General features: G+C 37.9%; 1 protein-coding gene across 1 annotated transcript; it reads left to right on the forward strand.

Annotated features, from left to right (window-relative positions):
* Nucleotides 1-5,879: 5,879 nt before the first annotated feature.
* Nucleotides 5,880-24,343, forward strand: LOC128866865 (intraflagellar transport protein 88 homolog). Its single transcript, XM_054107899.1, has 8 exons — nt 5,880-6,300; nt 8,487-8,686; nt 8,749-9,004; nt 12,950-13,727; nt 14,133-14,332; nt 18,481-19,390; nt 21,325-21,405; nt 23,859-24,343. The coding sequence occupies exons 1-8, from the start codon at nt 6,187-6,189 to the stop codon at nt 23,981-23,983; spliced, it is 2,664 nt and encodes an 887-aa protein (XP_053963874.1). The 5' UTR covers nt 5,880-6,186; the 3' UTR covers nt 23,984-24,343.
* Nucleotides 24,344-24,948: the final 605 nt, after the last annotated feature.

A 24,948-nucleotide genomic window follows, 5' to 3' on the forward strand; every position in this document is an offset into this window, starting at 1 on the left:
TTAAGGAACTGCATAATTTTACACACCTTTTTGGCCGCCGTAACCGCCATACCGGTCGCCATGGCGGAATGGGTTGATGCGTGACTACCATTTGAGAGTGCGTATGTTCGAATATCCGTGCATGGATATAAAATAATAGGCAAAGATTTTTCTAATAGTGGTCGCCCGTCGGCAGGCAATGGCAAACCTCCGAGTGTATTTCTGCCATGAAAGATCTCCTCTTAAAAACCATTCGCCGTTCGGAATCGGCTTAAAACTGTAGGTCCCTCCATTTGCGGAAGAACATCAAAACGCATACCACAAATAGGAGGAGCAGCTGTGCCAAACACCTAACAGAAGTGTATGCACCAAGTATTTATTTTTAATTTTGATCAAAAAGTTCCCGGAAGATCTGCCAGATGACGCTTTAAGTCAACTGATTTGTGGTCTGATTTTTTTTGTTAGATTGCCACACCTGTGATTGGCATTTCTAACAAAATTTTATAGCCATCGCTTGACATTCGTAAAAGTTACGCTACCTTGAGTAAATCTACCTCTGATGTTGTGAAAATCTAGAAACGTTGGGAGCCTGTTTCGGTAATGATATTCTAAAGGAACCATCCGTTTATGAGAACGTGGTGGCAGGCCATCGACATCGAAAATTTAAAAATGGAAAACATCAATAAATTGAAAGAAAAGTTGATCAATAACCGCAAAGTAACCATCAGAAAACCATTAGAGGACTTGAACATTGCTCATGGATCCGTTCAGGATATTTTGGTTAATGATTTGGGTTCGGCGCAAACCCTTAATTGCTGCAAAGTTGATCCTAAAGGACCTAAATTTCATGTAAGAAACCGATCCCTTCTTAATATCGCCAAAGATATGATTTCCAAGGTTGAATCCGACCAAACATCAGCATTCATCAAATGCATTTTTACTGGAGACGAGACGTGAGTGCGTGCGTTTGTGAGGACGACACCGTATCCAGTCATTAGGCGAGCGAGTGGAGAGCTACGAATAAACTAAGCCCAAAAAAAAAACCAGGTCGCTTTCAGCCGAAAAAGAAATTTGCGTACTCTGATGGCTACACCAAAAATGAAGTTTCAGAAATGTTTTGAGAGCTGGATCGTACGCTGGCATAAGTGAGTTCCAGTTGATGGAGAGTACTTTGAATACGATATTATCACTTTTGAAGAATAAACTTTGAATTTTCTGAATATGTTCCGGGGACTTTTTGAGCAAGGTGGTAATCTGAATAGTTACTGCGTGCATTGGTGCGTTCACGCCTGTACCTGGGAGCACTGGGTCGAGAAGATCGGCGTACACATAGAAGTTAATTGAATCCCTGCATTTCAGAAGATATTAGACCAGCCTGAAAAGTCTTGTAATAAAATCATAGTAAGATATTTCTCAAAATGTTGTGTTGATAGTTTATTCTCCTGATTATTGAAAAAGTCATATTCGCTGAATACGTCCCATGCTGTTGGCCGTTTTCGCTGTAAAGTTAAGTAAAATAAAAGAAGGTAGGTGAAGAAAAATATTTCCTTTTTTAAATTTGTAAGTAACGAAAAATAAGCACTAAAGTAAGTAGCTCCACAGCTCAATAAGTTTAATGTAAATATTTATTTAATATAAAAAGACCTGAGATCGATTACAAATTGGGATAAAAAGGGGTTTTTGTTTTTACTGCATTTGAAAAATATTCATATTAAGAGAAGTAGAAGAATTATCAAAATACACAGCTTACTTGTTGAAATGAAATACAAAGAATAAAGCACAAATTCGACTTCTGTCAAAGATTATTTATATAGGGTGGGCCATGTAAAATTTGCTTTTTGAATCGGCTACAAAAAAAAAAACTAATCAATATTTTTTCAAACTTTTTTTTATTTTGAAGATTGAACATTGTCATTTATGAATAAAAAATAATATCGTTCAAATGACTGCCACTACTGGCTTTACAGTAGACCATTCGATCAACCCAATTTTTAAGCACATTTGCGATTGTTTGAGCTCCAATTTCATTAATGGCAACTTCATTTCATGTTTTAAAGCATCAATCGTCTCTGGATGGTTCGCATAGCATTTGTCCTTAACGGCTCCCCACAAAAAATAGTCCAACGGGCTTATATCACAGCTCCGAGACGGCCAATTGATATCGGAATTTCGGCTGATTATTCGGTTTTCAAAAACGGTAGCCAAAAGTTCGAGTGTAACTTTGGCAGTGTGAAACCAAATGTCGTCCATGTCATCCTCTTCAATTTTTGGAAACAACTCGTTGAGCATGTCACGGTAACGCTCGCCATTTACTGTAACCGCGGAAGTAGAAGAAGACTCACCACTTTGGAAATAGGCTTTCAATATTTCCCAATTTTGTTCAAGTGTATAGCGTCCCATTTCGTAAATGTCGAACATTAAGTAAATTATGAACACATTTGACATGTCAAATGTTACCATTCTCAAAAAAATAGGTGGTTCAAAAAGCAAACGCTATATGGCCCATCCGTTACAAACTATTCCCTTTGAGACCAGAAATCTTATTGGGCACCATTGTGCACGCCTACAAGTGAAATATCTTCGCCATATAAAATTTGACAGGTTATTAAAGATGGCTCCTGGTTATAGAATGATACGCGAATAAATTCTGGCCTGGGCGTCATCTAACATTTTCATTGGAAAGTTTGAAATATTTTATCTTAAACGCACTCAGAATATTGTAGTATTGTTTGCAGTGGCTAAAGCCACTTCTTGGCAAAAAATAGAATTAAGCCGTCAACATTTTCGACATGGGCTATCAAGGGCATTGTTGATCTATAATCATTACACGGCGAACAAGCGCAGCGCTTTAGTACCGTCAAAACTGATGCAATGAATTTTCTCTTCCAGGAGGGACGCCCAAAATCAGTTGTTAGGCTAGAAAATATCATTGCTGTGCGCGAAATTATTCAGCAGGATCATCATGCCACACGCCGTGAGATGAGGCATCCTTGGGCATTAGTTCGGGAGGCATCAATAAGATTTTGCATGAAGAGCTGGTGTTAAGAAAGATATGTTAGCGTCGCATTCCATACAACTTAAAAAACGATCGGGAAACGCGACTGGAGAAAACGCTTCGCATATTAGTTGAAAAGAATGCAAAAGTGTACTGATCGTATTGGAGGGTATTTTGAAGAACTACACATCTGTCTATCATCAATGCTCATTTATCCACTTTTAGGCCAGAATACAAAAGCAAACTTCGCAGCAGTTTCCATTTAAAATATTTAACCAGACTTGTTAAATAATGTTTAATTATTCTACGAATTACTAATTGGATTAATTTTTAAGAACCCATTTATTGAATAATTACCTTTACTTGTACTTTTCAATGATTAGTTGATTACACTGTGATATTTTTTGTTTGTTCATTTTTCAAAGACAAGGCTGCGAAAATGCCCTACTTCGGGTATAGTAAATCTAACAGTTTTTTAGGTTTTCTGCGCGCGTCCATACAAAATTTTTTCTGTAATACCCTACCTTGGATACCTTTATTAGCTACAATGCAATCACACACTTCGTTTTGTGTTTAAATACTAAAAACTGAGAAGGGCAAATTAATTTATTTCTGTGGCATTCAGGAAAGGAATTTCACAAGCAATAACCATTTCACAAGGAAATTAGTAAAATTCGAAACTAATGGCAGTGAGAGTTGAGTAAAGTCCCATTGTGCATTTGATAATCTCAGTAAATTCGGCACCAACAAACAAATTACGAGTATAATACGACACTGAATACCCTCATTTTTGGTCTATGATAATTTTATTAAATTAAGTTAACGCATCCTTAAAGAGTGCATAAGCCTTCTGATATTCCAACTAAAAACGGTATTCAAAGATACCAACAGGCAATTTTATTTGAATATTTTAAAGCTAGATAGAAAAAAGGCAGTGGTATATTGTATTAGTACAACATAAATATGTAAGTATGTATATAAATATGAGACTTCTTGCACTCGTTTTAAACTAGCTCCAGGCCTGTTTTTCGCTTGACCTGACTATCATACGCTAATGTCTACCACTGCTCCACCATTTTAGGGTCATATGAAATAAAATAATTAACAACCACTTGCAGATTGGTGGTGGCCGTCTTGAATGCAGCTCCCATCTGCCAAAAGAGCGTTCCGTCCATAAAAGTTGCGGTAACGTACTCGTTTCCAATGAGAAATCTACAGGAGGTAGAGAATAGGATTATCCTTATGTAAACCGACACTTATTTTCTTTATTGCTGAAGAAACAATCTCGGATTTTACTCGGAAGTATTTGTTATCGAGATATAAGGATAGAAACTCAGAATATTCTATTGGCAGCAATGCGTTTAGTTTATGTACAGGTTCGCATAAAGCTAGATTGTCTATTTTTTCGAGTTTAACTAACTATCCGTAATTAAACAGCGAGATTAACCATACTCAATTTCTCTCCCGAAATCCGAGTTTAAGAAATAATCTCAGATTATAAAGATTCTCTTTGCTTATTATAAAATGTAATATCGAATTTCGCATGTATATTATTGCCATCATTTTTTGCAACCGCAGTAGTATAATATTAATGATAATTAAACAAACCAAAAACAATAAAATATTCCACCAAACAAATTTCTATGTAGAAAAATCTTTCGAAACAGTCTTGACAGTCTGCCATATGTGAACGGGTAGATTCATTTTTGTGGATTAATTGCTAATCACTGCTATGTGAATGTGCTTTAGACATCACTTTACACCGGTAGCAATGAGGAAAATAACAGAGCGAACAGAACGGGTGAAAATACTGTTAAAATAACAGAGGCAGCGCCGTTTGTAATGTACCAGTGCTTCCCCACCTCTCACGTCACAAATTCAAATTGCTTCGCTAGTCGACGCGTACCTTCTGTATACTCGTACTGCTTACTCTGCAGTGACACACTTGAAACTCTCCAATAAAAGAGAGTGACTGTCTTATATTCCCTTCGGGAATGTGCTGATTTTTGAGTGTGCTACGAAGTAAAATCATTATACAAAATTATAAGTAAACATATTCTTCTTCTTCCTATATTTTTGACAGGCACCCTGGTGTGCACCACACCAATAGCTTGGTCTTTTTGCTTGAGTGTATTGGCGGGGTTGCTATGCCAAATTAGAATTTTTATGGTAGCATTAAAAACAATAGAATTTCGACATCGACATCAAAAAACTATAAAATAAATATTTGTCTTGGGAAATTTAGAATAAGAAATATTTTTAATATATTTCTTAGCTGTAGTAATTTTTTTTATCGAGAAATATCTTAATTTGTGCGACATTTTTTAGACTTTTGATACTATTTTATATGAAATTTAATCATATTTTAGCGACCATGCAATAGAACAGAGCGTTTTGGAATCAGGTGATTTCAGCTGTGGGTATTTTTTAACAACCAGCTGAGAGTGGTTTTACTGATGGATCTATACAATGGGCAAAATACATGGGATAATGGGTATAACGTTTTATTGGAGAATAACCTAATTCTCAAATCGAAGACAAATCTACTTTGACATTCATAATCGAAGAAGAAATTCGAAGAAAGAGATTCGTTTTTTATTTATTTTCTAATTAAGCTTAATTTTTATTGGGAGACATATATTTTAATAGTCTTTACGTATAATTATTTATTATTCTGGCCCTTTTTATACATTTTTTAATAAGAAATAAAATTTTAAATTAAACAATAAGTAAACAAATGTGCGACACTCAATAAAAATGTCACAATTTCCTCACACAATTCCCACTATATTTCGAATGTACGAGCATTTGCAATTAACTATGAAGGTAGAGAAACAAAGGTTGGTTACGGGTGGGTTCGATATCAGCTGCGTATTCATATTGCATATTTACGGTAATATTCGAACGTGCGCTGCACTGTTTATTCGCTTCGCCTCACATTGCATTTGTTTTGACTTTTTGACAACAGTTACCATGGCATTTTCTTTGTATGGCGGCAGTGAAGTTACCAATTAAATTAATATTTCGGCGTTTGGTTTAATACACGACAATAAGCGGATTCAGTGCGAATAAAAGTGATTTTTGATGAAAAGGATTATTTAAAAAAATATTATCTCTCCTTTTTAAGACCCGTTCGCCTACGGGTGTAGTAGAGGAAGCATAGGCCATACTTTTAGGCGTTCAAAGCGATTTTTAATAGTGTCAAATTCACTATGTGTGCAATGAATGTCAATAGTTTGCCAGAAGAAACTTCTGCTGACCAAATTTCCAATGCACCAGTTCCACTTACTTCTGCTGCACGACCTCCTACATCGTTGCTTTTCTCAGTAAGTAAAATCACAAGTCATTTCATAACGTAAGACACGAGTTTGTTGATATTTCTCAGCAATAATAGAAAATAAAAGAAATGATGTATATAAGAACGGTATATGTACATATAAACATACATATATGCAGCAGAAACTCGTTTCTTGCACGTAATGAAAACCGGGCTTGGTGCAAGTTTCGAGTTTATCACACGTATTGAGTTTTTTTTTTAATAGAAATTAAAATAGTTTTTTTACTGATAGCATCCAGGTTTATTTGTTTTTATTATATTAATTAAACAAATTTTTAAGCGGTAAGTTTCATTTGAAATTAAAGAAATTCTCGATTTTGGTTTGTTTTGTGCACACCCGCTTGTTAAGTACCCCACTGTTTCTGCGCTCCTGCAGCGTCAAATATCGTTTAAGCCAGCATTGTTTTCAGAGCAAATCCAAGCATTCTTGTATATTGAATGCGGAAATTGCCCCCTACGATCCAATTTTATTCGTATTTAAAGTCGGGTCGTTAGTTCCCTCAGAGACTGTTTCGTCGTCTTCTTTACAGTATTTCTCATTTAAAGCTGTGGGTTCGAAATGAGGTTCAACAGTCCATTGCTCGATTTTAGATTGAGAGACCAGCTACGATGGTTGTACTTCTCGAAGAAAAGTCGCAATGAATTGAATATTGGATGCATAATCAGTTATCTTTAAGCGCAACTCCGAGAGAGGAATGATATCGTCACAATCCCAGTCAGACGCCTTTTCAAAATTTTTTAGAAACAATGACTGAATTGAATTTGCAGTAAGAGCAACCCATGCACGAGCTAAAAAGCATATTGGATTTTTCAGATCGATATTTCGCAGTGTCTCATAGATAGTTTCTCCTTGAGAAACAATGTGACTTAAGAGGGGTTTTTTTGTAGTTCAATTTAGTAAGCTTTATAACGTTTTGAGCAATGGACTGTATTAGGGCCGCACAGTTAGTGGGAAAGCACATTATCGATATTTGATACCATCGTAGCTCTTTAGCTCGCCTTCTTTGGGATGGCATGGAGCACTATCAATAAGAAGAAGTGCGAGCGAACTTTTTCATCTATTTATTTAAGCAATTTTTGATTACAACAGAATTCTCTGTTTGACAAAAAACAAACATGCGAGTACCTCTGGAACAAATGCTCTGTGAAACCATTTTTCAAACGAAGCTAAGGCCATCCAAGTACTTTTATTTCCTTTGTATACAGCAGGCATATCAGTAAAAAAACCAATAACCTTTATTTTTACTTTATGATTTCCAGCAGCATTTCGTCAAGCAAGAACGGTATTCTCTGCTTACTCATTTTATGCCGTGGAGCCCACGATTATTTTGAGCGCACAAGAGTTTTATCGGGTAAGAGCTTCCACAATAAGCCAGACTCATCGGCATCTCTTGACGGCATCGTATATCTGCTCTTTTGTCAAACTCTAATCCATAATTGTTTTGTAAAATTTGTCTAAAAATGGGTTGATGTTGTCAATCTTTTTTTATAATTTTTCTCCGTAAATTTTTAGGCATCATATTCCATGCCTCTGTTGAAAGTTTGCAACTCAAACATTGCTAGCGTGGAAGCCTCGAGGCTTTTCCTGAATTTTTATGTTTTAACTTGTTTTTCTCTTTAATCATATCTCTTCTAATTGGTAAGTGTTTGGTCCTTAGATCCCCTAACCAATTGAACAACGCCTTTTCCATTTTTGGAAACTCAGAAATCTTAAGAGTTTGCCTTTCACCTGAACCGGCTTCAGATCGCGTAACAGACTTCTTTATGGACTGTTAATTTTTTTAATACGAGATTTTAATACATGTACGGTACTTCTCCGAGTTTTGTTCTCAAAATACAACGTAAAAAAAGCAAAAGAGAAAGGAAAAAAAGAAATGTTGCAAGTATTGAGGTACAAATTTCCTAATGTCGCAAGTACTCGTACTGAGTACGCAATGAAAAAAAAAAACAAAGTCGCAAGTATCAAGGTGTGCAAGTAACGAGTTTCTACTGTACATACATATTTATACAGATATAATATATCCAACAGAAGGTGTACGTATATTGGCGATTTTCTGTGGCATATATGGTACATTTTTTTTTTTAAATCGACGTTAAAGTTTATACTAAGCGCTCATGATCAATGCAATATTGTAGCAGAAATTGCTTTTGAATGTAATTAGTTCTTACTTATAGCGCGGAAATTTGGTAAGCAGCCGTACGGGAAGCGACAGGTCCACCACCGCACGTCCTTCGACAGCTGTACGCGGCGTAGGTTATGTGGCTAACTCAGCGGGCTCCGGTGGACAACGTTTTGATCAGCTATTTTTAGAAAAGACCAAACAGCAAACTCTCTCATCTACGAGCGGAGCTGTGGATGCAAAGAAGGAAGTCAAGTAAGCAAGGCAAATAATTTAAGCCAAAAAGAGTTTTCAATAACTTCAAAATATTTTCTTAGTCCGCAAATTAAGTTTAAAAATTTGGAAACAAAAATTGTGAAGCTTCTCGAACACTCCATTCAGTTGTCAGCGAAAACCTTCACGAGTACTCCTAAGATCAGATCTAGCAACGAAACATCTCCGAAAGATGTAAAGTCAATTTTAACAGAGGCACTTAATAAGTCCAAGGAAGCTTTTTCACTGGACCGCACATTACATCAATTTCGAGCTCAATATGGAGAAAATATTTACCACAATTTCGATTTAACCTATTCGGTAAGATGTTAAAACTCATTTTAGTTCTAGTTATTGTAAAATACGCGTAGTTATGTATAAAATAGTATGAAATGGTTTCTGCATTATCGCGTGTTTGCGTTTTAAGAACATACATTCTGTCAAAAAAATATCGCGAATTGTTCATTTAAAAAGCGCGCATTACACGTATGTGTAATTTTTTTTAATGTTGGTACAACTGTCCTCTATAGTTTCGCAGAGTTTGAGCGTGATCTGTCAATTAGCTTGTTTTTGGCATTTAATTTATATCACTCAACCGCATATCGAACAAAGAATTTGTCTTAAATTTTGTATTTTGAACGGGATTTCGTGGGCCGAATCGTTGAAAATGTTAAAGAAAGCCTATGACGAGTGTGCTTTATCAAAACTACGGGTATACGAGTGGTATTCAGCTTTTGCAAAGGGCCGAGAAATCGTGGAAGATTTGAACCGATCTGGTCGCCCATCAACGTCTTCAGCGGATGAAAACGTCGATAAAGTCAAGGAAATGGTACTGGAAAACAATCATTTAAGTTTGAGGGAGGTAGCTCGTGACCTCAGCGTGTCTCGCGAATCAATTCGCAACATTTTACACCATCAATTGGGCATGAGACGCGTGGCTGCACGACTCGTTCCAAGAGAGTTGAATTTCTTTAAAAAAATTCATCTCAAGAAGATGGCTGAAGACATGCTTGAGCAAGTGAGTTCGGACCCAACGTTTATCTAGCGTAACATAACATGCAAACCAGTCAACAGGCGGCTGAATGGCGCTATACACATGAGCGGAAACACAAAAAACCACGTCAAAGTCGGTTGGTCATTCCAAATGGTTCTACGGTAAATAAATAATATTATTTGGAAGCTATGCGACGTTTGGGAGAGAATGTGCGTAGGAAATGGCCCAATTTGTGGTTATGGAAAACTCAGGGATCTTGCACCATGCAATCGACAAATATCTTCGAACAATCAAAGTATTCACCGGATTTATCCCTCTGTGACTTTTTCCTTTTGTCAAAGCTTAAATTGCTACTCCGCGGACGTGGCTTTGAGTCGATAGAGGCCAGGAGCGGAAGAGGATCTCTTCAAATGCGTGCTTTGATGACTGGACTAATCGTTGATATGTGTATTGCTCCGAAGGCTACAAAATAAATTTTGATGGTTAAACAACTATTTTGCGTTTTATTGAATAATTCCCGTTACTTTTTTTGACAGAATGTGTGTCTGTACTCCTTACAAGTACAAAAAAATTCATCCAACACGCTCGAGTTTAAAGTTGACTATTTACAACGCCGTATTTAAAGCCAATGAACTTTTAAATACCAAAAATATATGTAGTATCTTTGAGACAAAAACAAGGATATATCGTACTTTAGCATTTGTCTGTAAATGCCGAATAAATGATGAAAAATGCAAATATTAAATATGTAAAATATAAATACCGGGTGCCCGGTGGCGGAATTTGGTTGTAAATTTTAGGTTTTTTCCCTACTCACTAAGCGTAAAAGTGGTCCCCAGCTTTGTTAATCGTGCGAATCGCAACTAAAGCGTATTTCAAGAACAATGATTCGTGTGCAACTGCTCGTCATAGTTTTTGTTCACGTTACAATATTCGACGTTTACGTGACGCCCCAAATGAAGGTTTGATCCATTCATGGGTGCGAAGGTTCCGTGCAACAAGTTCGATGGCAAACAGCTTACAAATGAAAGTGGGTGCCCTCGGTCTCCCAAAAACTATTGTGCATGAAATAGGAAGGAACCTTTATTGTGTTAATTAATGTTGACAATAAAAAATCGCAAGAAATCCCTATTTTTAAATGCGTTAGGCAAGGATGTATATTAAATACATCTCTCCTTTTCAACATCTATACTGAGAAAATATTTCAAGCAGCTCTTTGGAATTCACATGAAGGCAAATGGTTAATGCAGTGATTATAAATAACATTAGATACACCTACGATACATCACTTTTAGCAGATATCTTGAATGATTTACAAACGATACTAAATAAAGTTATTCACGTTTGAGTCACGAAGGCGTAGGCGGTAATCATGCACTGTTAGTTCACAATGAACAGATAGTAAAAGTTTCAAATTGCATCAGCCGAAATAAGAACTAGAATAGAAGTGGCTAGATCAACATTCTGTAAGTTTAGAAACATCTTAAGCTGTCATGGCTTCGATATGAATCTTAAAGTTCGTTTTGTGAAATGTTGTGTGCGCACAGACGCTCTTATATGGCATGAATGCTCGACACTCAAAGTCGCTAACATGAGCAGACTCGGGACCTTTGAACTGTGAATTTCTAGTCGAATTTTGAAAATTCTTCGACGTGTTAATCGAGACCGCGAACTGCTACAAATCATAAAACGTCGCAAGACAGCTTATCTTGGACACATAATGAGAAACGCAAAATACGACACGTTTCAATTAATACTGGAATTAACAATGGAAGGGAAACTATGCGTTGGCCGGAAGTACGGAATCTAAGCTATACATTCGTAAACGAGTAAGCAAATAAAGAAGATGAAGATGAAATAAGGAATAATCTCAGATTTCATCCCTTCAAAATTCAAAAAAAATTGCGTAAAAATTGGTGGGAGACGTTGTTGGAGCGATTTCGTACGGTAAACACTACGTTGTGGAGCGAAGCAGCCCATTTTCATTTAAATGGAAGTGTAAACAAGCAAAATTGCCATTATCAGTAACCTAAAGGACAGTACCCACTATTAAGACATCAACAGCCTCGTCAACAGGTTTGGTGTGCATTGTCCAGTAGTGGAATAATTGGACCATATTTTTTTGAAAATCGTCGAGGGCAAGCAATTCCAGGAGATGGTGCTTCTTATCGGCGCATGTTGACCAACCATTTGCTGCTTATAATAAGAGAACATCCGTTTCGGTAACATATCCTGGCCACGCAAGTCGCTCGATCTTACCCCAATTTCTATTTATAATTTTCTTTTGCAAGGAAGTTTAAATCAAAATGTCAGAAACATCATCCAAGGTGCAGAAGCAAAAGTGGTATGTGGGGCATGCTCCCTCTAATACTATAACAATCCTCCACCTTGGCTAAATTCCACTCCAGGACTTAGAGATATTACACCAAAGTGGAGCCACGTTTATGTCGGCTGACACAAGAGGTACCTGGGTCCCGGTTCCCCTTTTGTGCGCGGGGTGCGTGCTTATTTAAAGCGTCTGTTCGATTGTTTGTTTGTCTAAAGCAGTTCGATCTGGGTTGGTTGGTTGGTTGGTTTATTTGGTGATTTGTCCAGAATCCAACAAACGCTTCCGCACCATTTTGTTGCCACACCTTCGTTACCAACTTATTTAACGGTTATTTACAGCATGACTATATCCAGTCTGTGCGGTTCAGGAACCTTATTATTGTAGGTTGTTGACACCCAAGCCAGACAGTTTTTCGAGACTGTCGAACAGTGGTTTACTTAGGCTTAACATTCTGTGCTTCCATAGGGCAGAGCATTCACAGAGGAAATGGAAGATTGTTTCTTTTTTCTCCGGTTGTTTACAACTGTGACAGTATGTGTTGTGAGGGATGCCTATTTTGACTGCTTGTTCTCCGATAGACCAAAAGTCAGTTCTGACTGTCGTTAGTCTCCAATCGCTTTTCGTTTATTCGTGTTGACGGTTGCTTAAGGTTGTAAGTGGTCTGAACTTACCCCTATGGATTTTATTTTGTGGGGGTATCTCAAAAGTAAAGTCTATGGAACAAAACCAGTGAACATCTCAGCTTTAAAAGAAAATATTGTTCGCGAAGTTAATCACATTCCGACATCACTCATCTAGCGAGTGGCACGGAGTACGCAGGTCAAATTCCATGAGTAAACTTTTATCGTTAGTAATTCTTTTCGAATTTAGCCTTTAATTCCTAATTCTGCCATCGGACACCCTGTACCATCATACTATATTTCTGATACTTGACATGTTCCAGGTGTTCTTTAACCTCGCTGAGCAATACGAGCGCAATGATATGCACATCGAAGCGCTTAACACATACAGCATCATGACAAAGAATAAAATGTTTCCGCATGTAAATCAACTCAAGTTGAACATGGGAAATATATACTATAAAATGGGCCTATATACGAAGGCCATTAAAATGTACCGCATGGCGCTGGACTCGGTACCAACTAATTTAAAGCAACTTCGTCTTAAAATAACACACAATATTGGAATAATTTTCGTACGTATGGGCCAATATGTCGATGCGGCATCCAGCTTTGAGTTTATCATGGCAGAACGGGCTGAAATTCGCAGTGGCATTCACTTGATTCTGTGTTACTATGCCATGGGCGATGTCGAAAAGATCAAGAGCACGTTTCGCAATATGTGTGACATTCAATCGATTGAAACCGAAAATGATTTAGAAATGGAAAGCAATATAATTAAAATTCAACAGCATGCGGCCGTCGCTGGTTTGGGTGCAGACCCAGACGAGCAACAGAGGCATTCAGCGAATTTTCAACAAAGCAGTAATACTCCTCACGGGCAGGCTATTAAAGGAACACCAAGTGGGAGTGTAGATGATAACGTAACCACATCGACAGCGAAAAATGTGGGTGATGCAGAAAGGAAACGTCAAGTCACAAAAGCTCTTAAGCATGACGAGCTTGCCGTTTACATAAAACAACAGCGGAATAAGGACAAACGCGCCATCACTGTGATTGTGGACCTAATATCGCCAATCATCGAGGAAAATTACAACGATGGTAAGTAGTGTTTTAAAGAATTTTTATAATATGGTTGAAAGAGATAAGACTACGACAAATTTCGTGTGAGAAAAAAGAATCGCAAAATAGTTAGCTGATAGCTGCAACGTCAACCGTATTTTACATGTATGCTTTAGTTGGTGTGCTTTTGAAGTGTGAGCGAAAAATGTTTAAATGAGTTTATCAACACCCACTCGTGCAGCGATTGGAGCCTTCGATGAATTGCACTTAATTTGAAGGCGGAAAGTTTTACAATTTTTACGCCACCTTCAACAGCGCACAAGCAAAAGTTAAAATCAGCAATTTTTTCGTTTACAAAAGGCGTTCGCAAAGTGTCCATAAGTGTAGTTAATGGTATACAATGGTAGTATTGACTCTTAACCCTAGGTTTCCCTTTTCTTCCAGGTTACAACTGGTGCATTGAAACCATTAAAGCCTCTAGTTTGGCCTGGTTGGCCAACGAATTGGAATTAAATAAAGCCTTGGTTTACTTGCGGCAGAACGACGTGAGTCAAGCAATAGAGACTTTGCAGGCGCACGACAAAAACTCTGAAGAATCCTTGACCGCCAGTGCTCTTATAAATTTAACATTCATCTACATCAACGTAAGTATATTTTTTTCAAGTGAGGTTTATTTTTCGTTGGGGAAATTTGTATATGACAAAGTAAAGGAAATACAAAGAAATTAAAAAGTTAAACAGTAGAAACTTGATATCCTTTGAGTTGACACATTTTTTAAACCTAATATAATTATAAAAAAAATATTTTTAAACCAAAGAAGTGTTAAGGCCGGCGGGCCAATTAGATGTCCTAAATTCAGTAGTTTTCGCGAAGCGTTGTAGGATGAGAAAAAAAAACAATTAGCCAAATGAAGTTTTGGGGATAGTTTAATATATATTTGAACTAAAAAAAAAAAAATTGTACAATCTCCAACAATATATTGTAAGCCGAGTTATCAATAGATTCCCAGAGCGCCTTGCCACTGAAGTATCCAACTTCTGTACAAGATACAACTTGCAATTTTCATCTGAAAACAAAAAAAAAAAAGGTCGATTTTTTTGAACTTTTAATTGGCCCGCCGGCCTTAAAGCAAAGACGCTGTTTTTATTGAATGAAATGCTGAATTTTACTGCTTCAATGGCCTTAACCCTAAATCGCTAATCTTAAATCAGTGTTACGTGTCACAGACTACCAAGTAAAAACAAATACATTTTTATTACAAACAAGTGAGTCTAAATTAAGAGGAGTATTATAATATTTCTACTAGCTATTAAATATTTTATGAAAGTTCTGTAGGTGAGGTGGTGTGACGGGAATATGTTGGATTCGCATAACTGCAAGAGTGCGTGGTCTATTAGAGGAATGTTTAGTGATCCAGGGTTAACGAAAAATTAGTTAAGGGGGACTTTTCGATGTAGCTAGAATGTGTAGCTGATAACGATGACGAACGTGCATACAACTGGGCGCCTGATAATACTACAGCGTAATGCTATATCCTCTATTGACGGCTGCCGCAGCCGATTGTGTTGGTGCGTGACTACCCATCGGAAGTGCACTACAGTACAATCGTGATAGTCCGACATTTCTTAATCCGACACGTTCGGTAATCCGACAACCTCATAACGTCTATGGATGCAATTGGCATTATTTTATTTTGATCAGTCGTAGCAGAGCAGCAGAGGGGGATTGTGTTTTGTTTCCCGGTCACAACGTATTTGTCATTAAATTTGAACGACGCCAGTTCTCTCGCGATTTCTGACGGTGTTGATGTGACTTTTTTCTGTCTTTTCGTGTCATTAAATGGAACCTTCGGTAGTCCGGAATATTTGATAATCCGACAACGAGTCGGTCCCGTATGTGTCGGACTATCACGATTGGACTGTAATTCGAATGATTCAATGGCAAACCTCCGAGTGCATTTCTGCCTCATAAAAACGATTTGCCTTTCAAAGGCGGCATAGGTAGCAGGTAGCGTAGGTAGCTCCACTTGTGGAAAAGATCAAGACGCACACCTCAAATAGGAGGAGGAGCTCGGCCAAACAACCAACAAGGGTGCAAGCGGTAATTACAATTCAAAGTCCTGTAAATATTTATATCTCCACGACGCGTTAGTCGGCTTCAAATTTGTAATTCGAGCTCTCATTCGTACTCTTCGTACCATTCGTACCACCTTCCAATTACCCTTCGCCATGCAAAATTTTGAGATCGTATTACCTCATTTATAAGTAATTCAGTCTCAATTACCGTGCAAATTACTAACAAATTATTTTGCTCCATAGTTTTTATCGGAACTTTATCGAAACTAGCTGTCAAACCAAAACGAAAGAGTAAACCAAAACCAAATTAACAAAAGTTGAAGATAACCATCATCTTGTTAGGTTAGGTTAGGTATGGTGACTGTCTAACGGCACACTCGGACCTATACAGACCCAATATGATGCCACTAGGGCTACTCTTTTCCCCCTAAACATGCGTATACTCCTTAAACTACCCTGTGGCTTTTAGAACGTGACCATCTTTGATCGCGAATGCAGAGTCTCTTTCTACTTAGTGCTTGGAATCTACATATAAGATGTTCCACTGCTACTTCCATTTTTTATCAGCCTCATGCGAGTTTCTGCAGTAATCGTAATGAGGCAGTCCTAGTCTGTTGGCATGCTTACCAATTAGACAATGTCCTGTGAGTTTTCTTATTAAATTAATCTAATAACAGCTGGATGCTGCTGAGATCCAACTCTGGCCAAGTTAGCCTGCTTCTCATGTAAAGGGGAGACTGACTCCAATGGGTATTAGTGAGATCGATGATATGCCTGTCTATAAAGAGTTTGCAAGTCGGTAATGGTATTGGTGTGTTTACTTCATCTGCGTGGATGTTCTGTGTTGTACCCACCGTAACAAGCTAATTCGCTCCACTCTGCGTCCCTGTGTTGGAAACGTAATATTGTACGACTTATTAAACATAAATTGACCAGCTTCACAAACGTCTGCGGTGTTGGGTATAACAGGGAGGTCGTGAAGTATTATTGGGTGTCCCTTATTAAATTTGTTTAAGAGATAGTTTTCCCTGTAATGATGGCAATCGAGGCACAATCTTTGATAAGGGTGCCGCGTGGATTGGCCCGTAATTACGTTCTCGGCTCGCGATTGGTGCGTCTAATGATGCTCACGCTCACCAACGTAAACGTACGCCCGTGTCAGCTGACACGATGGAACTAACGAGAGCCCCATGTAAATGAACCACCGTTCCTTAGTATCGTAGATCGTTGACGTGGGATTTTGGATTGTTTCGGTAGAATCGTGTCAGCTGATTGCTCTCTCGCCGCACAGTGTTGCCAAATAGTAGATTTTGAAATCATTTACAGAATAAACTTAGAAAAATTTTAATTTTTATTAAAATAACTTGAAAACAATGTTGAATATTGTTAATTATAGATAAATGAACTATTTGCATCTTTTGGTTTTTGGCTTTGTCTTATTAAACAATGGAAAATTGTAACTGATAACGCGGATGTGAGAAAAAGTAAGTAAGCAAAAATATCAATGGCAACATTGTGTAGATACAACCAAACACATACACACACAAATCGATGTATTGTGTAAATATGTAACTAAAAGAACGCATTTCATTTAACTATGAAATCGCATCTTGCCGGAAGGCCAATCCATGATTTAAAGTAACTCGCGCGTCAAGTTCGCAAAATCGGGTCCTGTTTGTCGACGAGCTACGCAGAAAAGCTGGTTTAAAGCATGAAGAAGATGTCAGGCTATACTCGACAACGGTGAAGTCTACACGGTTTATGAGTAATTGTGACTCGCAGTTTTGTACATACTTTCATGTAAAACAAATTTTAAATATATATATTGTATACTTCATGAATAATCGCGGTTCCTTTTTTTGACACAGGCTGTAACTTAGTTGCCTTTTTTCATTTGTTTAGTTTTGTTTGTGACACAACACATTAATTTTCTATAAGCGGAAGGTAGACTCATTGGAAATCACGATAGAACTAAGGGGTTTTCCAATAACAGGTGTTAGGTGTTAAACAGGAAAGGTGATTCACGATTTTTTATGGCCGAAATTGGATGGTATTGATCTGAACAACGTTTATTTGCAACAAGACGGCGCTTCGTGTCACACAAGCAACGAAACCATTGATCTTTTACGGGAAAAATTTCCAGACCGTGTTATCTCTCGAAGGGGTGATCCCAATTGACCACCGAGATCTTGTGATTTAACACCTTGTGACTTTTTTCTTTGCGGCGACGTGAAACGTCAACAGCCCAGGGTCGATTCAAGACCTCAAAGATGGAATTCATGAGGGTATCAAGGGCATAGGGCAGCCACTTTGCAATTCGGTTATGGAAAATTTCATGAAAATGATATTGTCCTGTAAGCGTGGTCGTGGTGCGTGATATTATTTTCGACTAGTAACGGCATACCTTCCTTTTTATAATGAAATAAACATTCGATCATTTATATTAAATAAAAAATAGCATTTTTCTTTGAATATCAAAATAACACCTCTTATTGGTTGCTTTATTTAGTTGCTAATTTAATTGTTTGTTCAAACGAACATTTTGTGTTAGAGAAAATTAGAGATAACTTTAACGATGTGCTTAGCACTAATGGGCACGAGAAGCCCAACGAGTGTTAGTCGATTTTACTTAATAACAATACACCAGATTATAAAACATTTTATTATTCTAAGTTTAAACTGAATATTCATATTATTGTTTATTATTTGTATTTTAGCTGGCTAATTTTGATATGGCAACTCACTGTGTTAATCAACTGAATGAATTTGGGGTTCTGCAAACAAACGCCATGGCACTTGTTAACGCCAGCATTATCGACTATGAGTGTAAAAATTATGCTGCAGCACGAACAAAGCTAGAGCGCGCCCTTAAAATTAAACCGAATAACTTCGAAGCAAATTACAATCTTGGCCTTGTTGCGTTGCAAGAGAGTAATGTTGAGCTGGCTGAAGAACAATTTGAACAGCTCAAAGCACAAATGATGGTACCACATTCAGTACAACATAGCCATGTCTATTTTCAGTTGGCCAATCTGCAGGAGAAGCTGCACAGCGATGCTATTCGAAATACCGCAACACCAGCCGCACTGCAGTCATATCTTCAAGTTTTAGGCCTGTCAGCAGCAGATACCGATTCTCAACTCTTCGAAAAAGTTGGTTCAATTTACGAGCAAGTGCAGGATCACCAGGAAGCTAATCAGTACTACAACGAGGCTTATCGCGTTAACCCAAGTGATATAAATATTGCAAGCTCTATTGGCTCTTACTATATCAAATTGCAAGTGACAGAAAAAGCGATTTACTACTATGAACGTGCAGTTCTGGCCAACCCTAATGATCCGAATCTCATGCTGCGTGTTGCCAGCTGCTTTCGCAACTCTTACATGTCTCCTAAGCAATATTTTGGTATTTTCAAAAAGATTTACGACCATTTTCCTGATAATTTGACATGCGTTCGCGCTTTGATGCAAGTCACAAAATCACTCGGGTTGGCAGATTTACATGAAAAGTACTCCGCGGAGTATGCACGCTTGCATAAAATACTGACGGAACGTCAGATCAGTCAACGCTACCAGCAGCAAAGACTTTCTTCAACAGCATCCAGCAGAGGATCGCATCGATTAGCAGGTAGTGACTCAATGAACACATTTAATTATTTAATTTTAGTTGAGTTTTGCCCTGTGTAATTTGAACTGACTCTGGACTTTTCCGCGTTCAAATTGAAAACGGAAGCGCAGTCACCGTTTGGACAAAATTGGCGTTATATAAAAACCTGGTTTAATGAGTAATTTATTACAAAAAAATGTATACCTCCAGCGGAGTCCATGAAATACCAAGTTACTCTTTAAAAATTTTTAAAAAGTAATAAAGGATTTCTCTCTTGAAGGATCAAGCCAACCGCTCCCTAAATGTTATTCTAATTCACTCGGCATTTTAGTTGGTTAGAGGTTGTAGCGGGCGTTTTGCTTTTTTTGGCATCATAGGCCTTAACAACCGCCCATTTGACATGTATTCACACATTCGTCCAGTCAGTCGTTATTCAGACGGCAACGAAGTAATATGGGCGGAGGATGTGTTGATTTTTTTTGTATATCACTAACACAATATTAGTTTTTCAGCTAATTCTTTTAAATTATCTGAGAGCCGGTTAACGGTCTGATATATGCCAGACTTCTGGATTCTTTTCACCATGGTCTGCCTCAACTTTTTTCATGTTTGCTCTGAAGAAGATTGCGCGGATGTTTGGTAATTGGTCATTGGCATCATAATGGTAAAATCGTTGCAAACTCTAGCTTCTGCATGACATCGATCTAGCACGCGGGAGTAATGCAAGCTTGAAAAAGGATTTTCTAAACTTTGAGAACGCAGACAGAAGCTTATATACATATATATAATTGGCGCGTGCACCCTTTTTTGGGTATTTGGCTGAGCTCCTCCTCCTATTTGTGGCGTGCGTGTTGATTTTGTTCTACAAAATGGAGGGACCTATAGTTTCAAGCCGACTCCGAACGGCAGATATTTTTTATGAGGAGCTCTTTCATGGCAGAAATACACTCAGAGGTTTGCCATTGCCTGCCGAGGGACGACCGCTATTAGAAAAAACTTTTTCTTAATTTTGGTGTTTCACCGAGATTCGAACCTACCTTCTCTCTGAATTCCGAATGGTAGTCACGCACCAACCCATTCGGCTACGGCGGCCGCTTAGCTTAGGTCTCGACATAAACCAATTAAAAGCTAAATTCTTGTGTACTGAAAAAGTTCCAAATGAATGCAAATCGGCCACACCGATCGGTAGTTACACTTTTGAGCGGGTGGCGCCGTTCAAATATCATGGATCTATATTCTTTGCAGATGTAACATCTAAACAAAAAGTTAATGCAAGGCTCCAAACGGGTAACATGGCCTTCTTTTCGCTATACGAGGCACTAGGCTCCACGTTTCTTTCTAAGCGAAGGAAGCTGGAACTTTTTACAACAATAATTAAGCCTTGCGGTACTTATGAAATCTGTCAGATGCGCAAGGCGCCTCCAAAAAAGCTTAATTTGAATCGCCGACTACATCAAACATTAGCGCTTTAAGTAGGCTGGACATAGTCTGAGAATGGACTCCAACAAAATCACAAAACAGATCTCCCATAGTAAGCTGTATGTGCCTCAAAAAAGGGGTCGTCCAAGGAAAAACTGGATTGACACAGTGAATGACGACGTCTAGACTTTTGAACTAAAAAACTGGAGGAGGTCAGCAATGGATGCCGTCACGAAAACAGTGATTATGATGATTGGGCCGTCGTACTACATAATATTTTCAACTTACTGACTCCAGCTTTCCTTAAAACTCACCAAATCTTCACGATTCCACCACCATGCTTCACAGTTTTAAATCATGGTACCGGCACTGCCTGCTAAATTTCTATTGCTAAAAACTCGCTGAGTTGTGTCTGAAAGCTCCAGATTAATTTCAGTTGTATTTGTTTACTAATTTAAATCTTCTTTTCATTTTGAAAGTATTGCAGATTTTTAAACACATAATTTCTCATTGTATTCAAATATTTTGCATTATAGAACCGAAGAATGGAATAGATGGCGTGAATTCCAGTTTCAATGATGATCACTATCGACAAACTATAAATTCAGATGTTGCAGGTACTGAATGCATTACTAATTATTGGGTTTTATTTTCTTTCAGGATAGTGAAAAGAATAAAAAATACATTAAATATACAAATTTTTAAATTTTACAAATCGGGTTTTCTGTTAAATCACATTTAATTTTCGTACTGACAACTAAATCGCATTTGAAAATAGCATATCTTCGTAATGCGAAGGAGATCATCGATTTCCTTTCGTTATTGTATTTGTAGACTTCATCATATTCTTCTCTTCTTGTTAATTGGCGCGATAACCGCTTACGCGATTTTGGCCGAGTTTAACAAAGTGCACCAGCCGTTTCTTTCTCATGCTAACCGGCGCCAGTTGGGCACACCAAGTGAAGGCAAGTCCTTCTTCACTTGATCTTTCCAACGCAAAGGAGGCCTTCCTCTTCGTCTGCTACCACCAGCTGGTACCGCCTAGATAACTTTCAGAGCCGGAGTATTTGTGTCCATTCGGACGACATGACCCAGCTAACGTAGCCGCTGAATCTTTATTCGCTGCGCTATGTCTATGTCGTCGTAAAGCTCCTACAGTTTATCGCTCCATCGCCTGCGTTATTCGCCGTTGCCAACGTGCAAAGATCCAAAAATCTTACGCAGAATCTTTCTCTCAAACACTCTAAGCGTAGCTTCATCGGATGTGCATCCTATTCACTATACATACTTAAATTTAGTAATAACGCATACATACCATTTTACATAATTTTATTGGAAATAATGAAAATTCTTCATTTCTCAGTAGCCACTGTTAGGTAAGATTTTTCTTCCAACAATTTCAGTCATGTCAACTTTGATACAAATGGTGAGTGACGGTCGTTAGAAATATGGCATTTTAAAGTGTTTGACGTTTGCAGTGCTGCCAAACTAAACCTTTAGCTTACACAGCAAAAAGAATTGCCTCAAAAGAAGGAACGTGATATCAGAGTTAAGTTAGGATAAAGCGGTGGTCCACTATGGGACACACTCAGGCTCATAGCCCATTGGGATGCCGCGTGGGGAACCTGTCTTTATCTCTTCTAAAAGCAGTTGGCACTTTTCACAAATTTTAGAAGATCCCTGATTTCCACAGTACTGAGAAGTTCTTCCAATTCATTAAGGAATTGTCTACTTAAAATAGTAAATCTATCATACGACTGGATAGAGCAGGACAATGGCAAAGTAGGTGCGAGATCGTCTCTTCTATCTTCTTTAATGCCCCGTTATAACAGAAATCAGTGTGCTAAGACTATGCTTATTGTGGCTTAGCCGAGATTCTGTGCGCTTTCACTACGCCATCTTTCGTTTGCTGCTCTTACAATTTTCTAAAAGATAAGAAGCTTACATGTCTGTAAGGGTATGCCTACGCCATGATCTGTGTACTCATCATTCAACTTGGTGCCGAGTCTTGCTAGTTCATCGACTCTGCAGTTGCCCTTAATGTTGCAATCGCCAGAAGCCCATGTTACCTTTAGGTGAAATGACTCAACCGTCTTGTTAAGATATATGTGGCATTACATAGGTGCTTTGGAGGGCGTTGACTGCTTCATGAGGGTTTTTATTGCCGCGCGGCTATCAGTGAAAATGTAGATATTCCCTCCCGGTATCACATCTCACTGTACCAGTGTCACGGTTTTCATTATTGCCATCATCTCAAACTGAAAGACACTGCAGTAGTCGTGAAGCGGAAAACTAAAAGAGATTCCTAGATGCTCGGAGTAGACACCACCGCTCACCTTACTCTCGAGCTGTGAGGCATCTGTGTATACATGGATGTACTCTCCCTGTCTTACATCAAACTGTTCAAGCTCTTCCCTTGAGGGAAGGACGGTCTTAAACGTTGTAATGGCAAATTGCTGGAGGGAGTGCATAGCCCACCAGTCTAGGGATATGCCTAGCCTAGCAAGTAAAACTGCGGAAAATGGGGGATGCAAAGCCCACTTTTGGGTCAATGCGTGTACCTGGATGACGTCCTTAACGCGCCCAAATTTGGTACATGTACTGCTCAGTACCTCATTTAGATTCGACATAAATATTATTGGAATTTAATAAAAAACTTCTTTTTATATGCTCATTTTTAGATAAATGTATGCATCACGAAGACGACATAATGAAGCCTGCCCGTTCTAAGTACCCGTATTGCTTCCCACCTCATAATTGAGATCGAACAAAAACCGCGTCCACTTTTTATATGTGAAGACTAAATTTCCGTCCGTCCGTCTGATGTTACAGCCAAATTAAATTTTACTAAACGCGGTCCGAATTTAGCACAGTTTTTTATTTAATACATGTTTTAGAACAAATTTTGCACTTTAAAATAAGGAAGCATATATACATATATTTCATTATATTTTAAAAGAATGACTTTCAAACTATTATAGAATATTTAATCATCGTCATCAGAATTATACTTTAATTTTTTCCCCAAATTTAATAACTTTTAGTAACAAACAACATTTCACAATTTCAGTAACGCAGCATAATGACCCATTGGGACCGCCTGCTGAAAGACCGCGAACTGGAATGATTAGTAATTCTCAAGACCACGACTCCGACGAGGAGGAAATTAATACTGACAGTTTATTGCCGATATAAGTCAACGAACTAGTAAATCCGAATATATGTGCAGATCCAATATGCAAAAATTTTACAAAATTTAACAAAAAAGGGAGAATGTAAAATTGCCAATAAATGAACATGCGAATAGAAATATATAAATCAACAATTGATTAAAATAATTTTTTCACTACATTCTTGAACATTCCTATTCCTTAAAGTCGTTAAAAGAACATTATTATTTAGAAAATTTCTGATTAATTTGGTTATATGTAATGGATCTCCACGTATAGGTAATGGCACTCGCTTGTCAAAAAGTTGAGCAAACATTTAATTGAAGCGACGAACATAATGGGATGATGTTTCATTTCATATAGATTGCAGTTCCCTGTACGTCTTACTTACTACTTATTACTTCTCAATAATAAAAATCCGAAAAAGTTTAAGTTTATTTGTGACTTGGGTAAAGGTGGGGTGGAGTTAATATATTTGTGTAAATAAATATGTATGTATGTATGTATTATCAGGGTGGGCCATATAGCGTTTGCTTTTTGAACCACCTATTTTTTTCAGAATGGTAACACAAATGACATGGCAAATGTGTTCATAATTTACTTAAAGATTTGACATTTACGAAATGGGACGCTATACGCTTGAACAAAATTGGGAAATATTGAAAACCTATTTCCAAAGTGGTGAGTCTTCTTCTTCTTCCGAAGATGAGCATTTTTACCGAAAAATCATCTTTTCTGATGAAGCTCATTTTCACATCGGTGGCTAGGTCAATAAGCAAAATTGTTGGATTTGTGGCTCAGAAAATCCACACGTTACTGTAGAGAAGCAAATGCGTCCACAGCGAGTCACTGTTTGGTGCGGTTTTTGGTCTGGCGGCATCATCGGGCCATTTTTTTTCGAAAATGAGCGAGGAGCCGCAGTTGCAGTAAATGGCGAGCGTTACCGTGCCATGCTCAACGAGTTGTTTCCAAAAATTGAAGAGGATGACA

Source organism: Anastrepha ludens, chromosome 2 (assembly GCF_028408465.1).
Source record: "Anastrepha ludens isolate Willacy chromosome 2, idAnaLude1.1, whole genome shotgun sequence".
In the NCBI taxonomy this organism is placed as follows: domain Eukaryota; kingdom Metazoa; phylum Arthropoda; class Insecta; order Diptera; family Tephritidae; genus Anastrepha; species Anastrepha ludens.

Bases quoted from the DNA above. Each gene is read 5' to 3' on its own strand.
- LOC128866865 (XM_054107899.1), top strand. From the start codon at position 6,187: ATGTGTGCAATGAATGTCAATAGTTTGCCAGAAGAAACTTCTGCTGAC. The intron at 8,687-8,748 runs GTAAGCAAGGCA...ATATTTTCTTAG, and splicing joins GATGCAAAGAAGGAAGTCAA to TCCGCAAATTAAGTTTAAAA. The intron at 14,333-18,480 runs GTAAGTATATTT...TTTGTATTTTAG, and splicing joins TAACATTCATCTACATCAAC to CTGGCTAATTTTGATATGGC.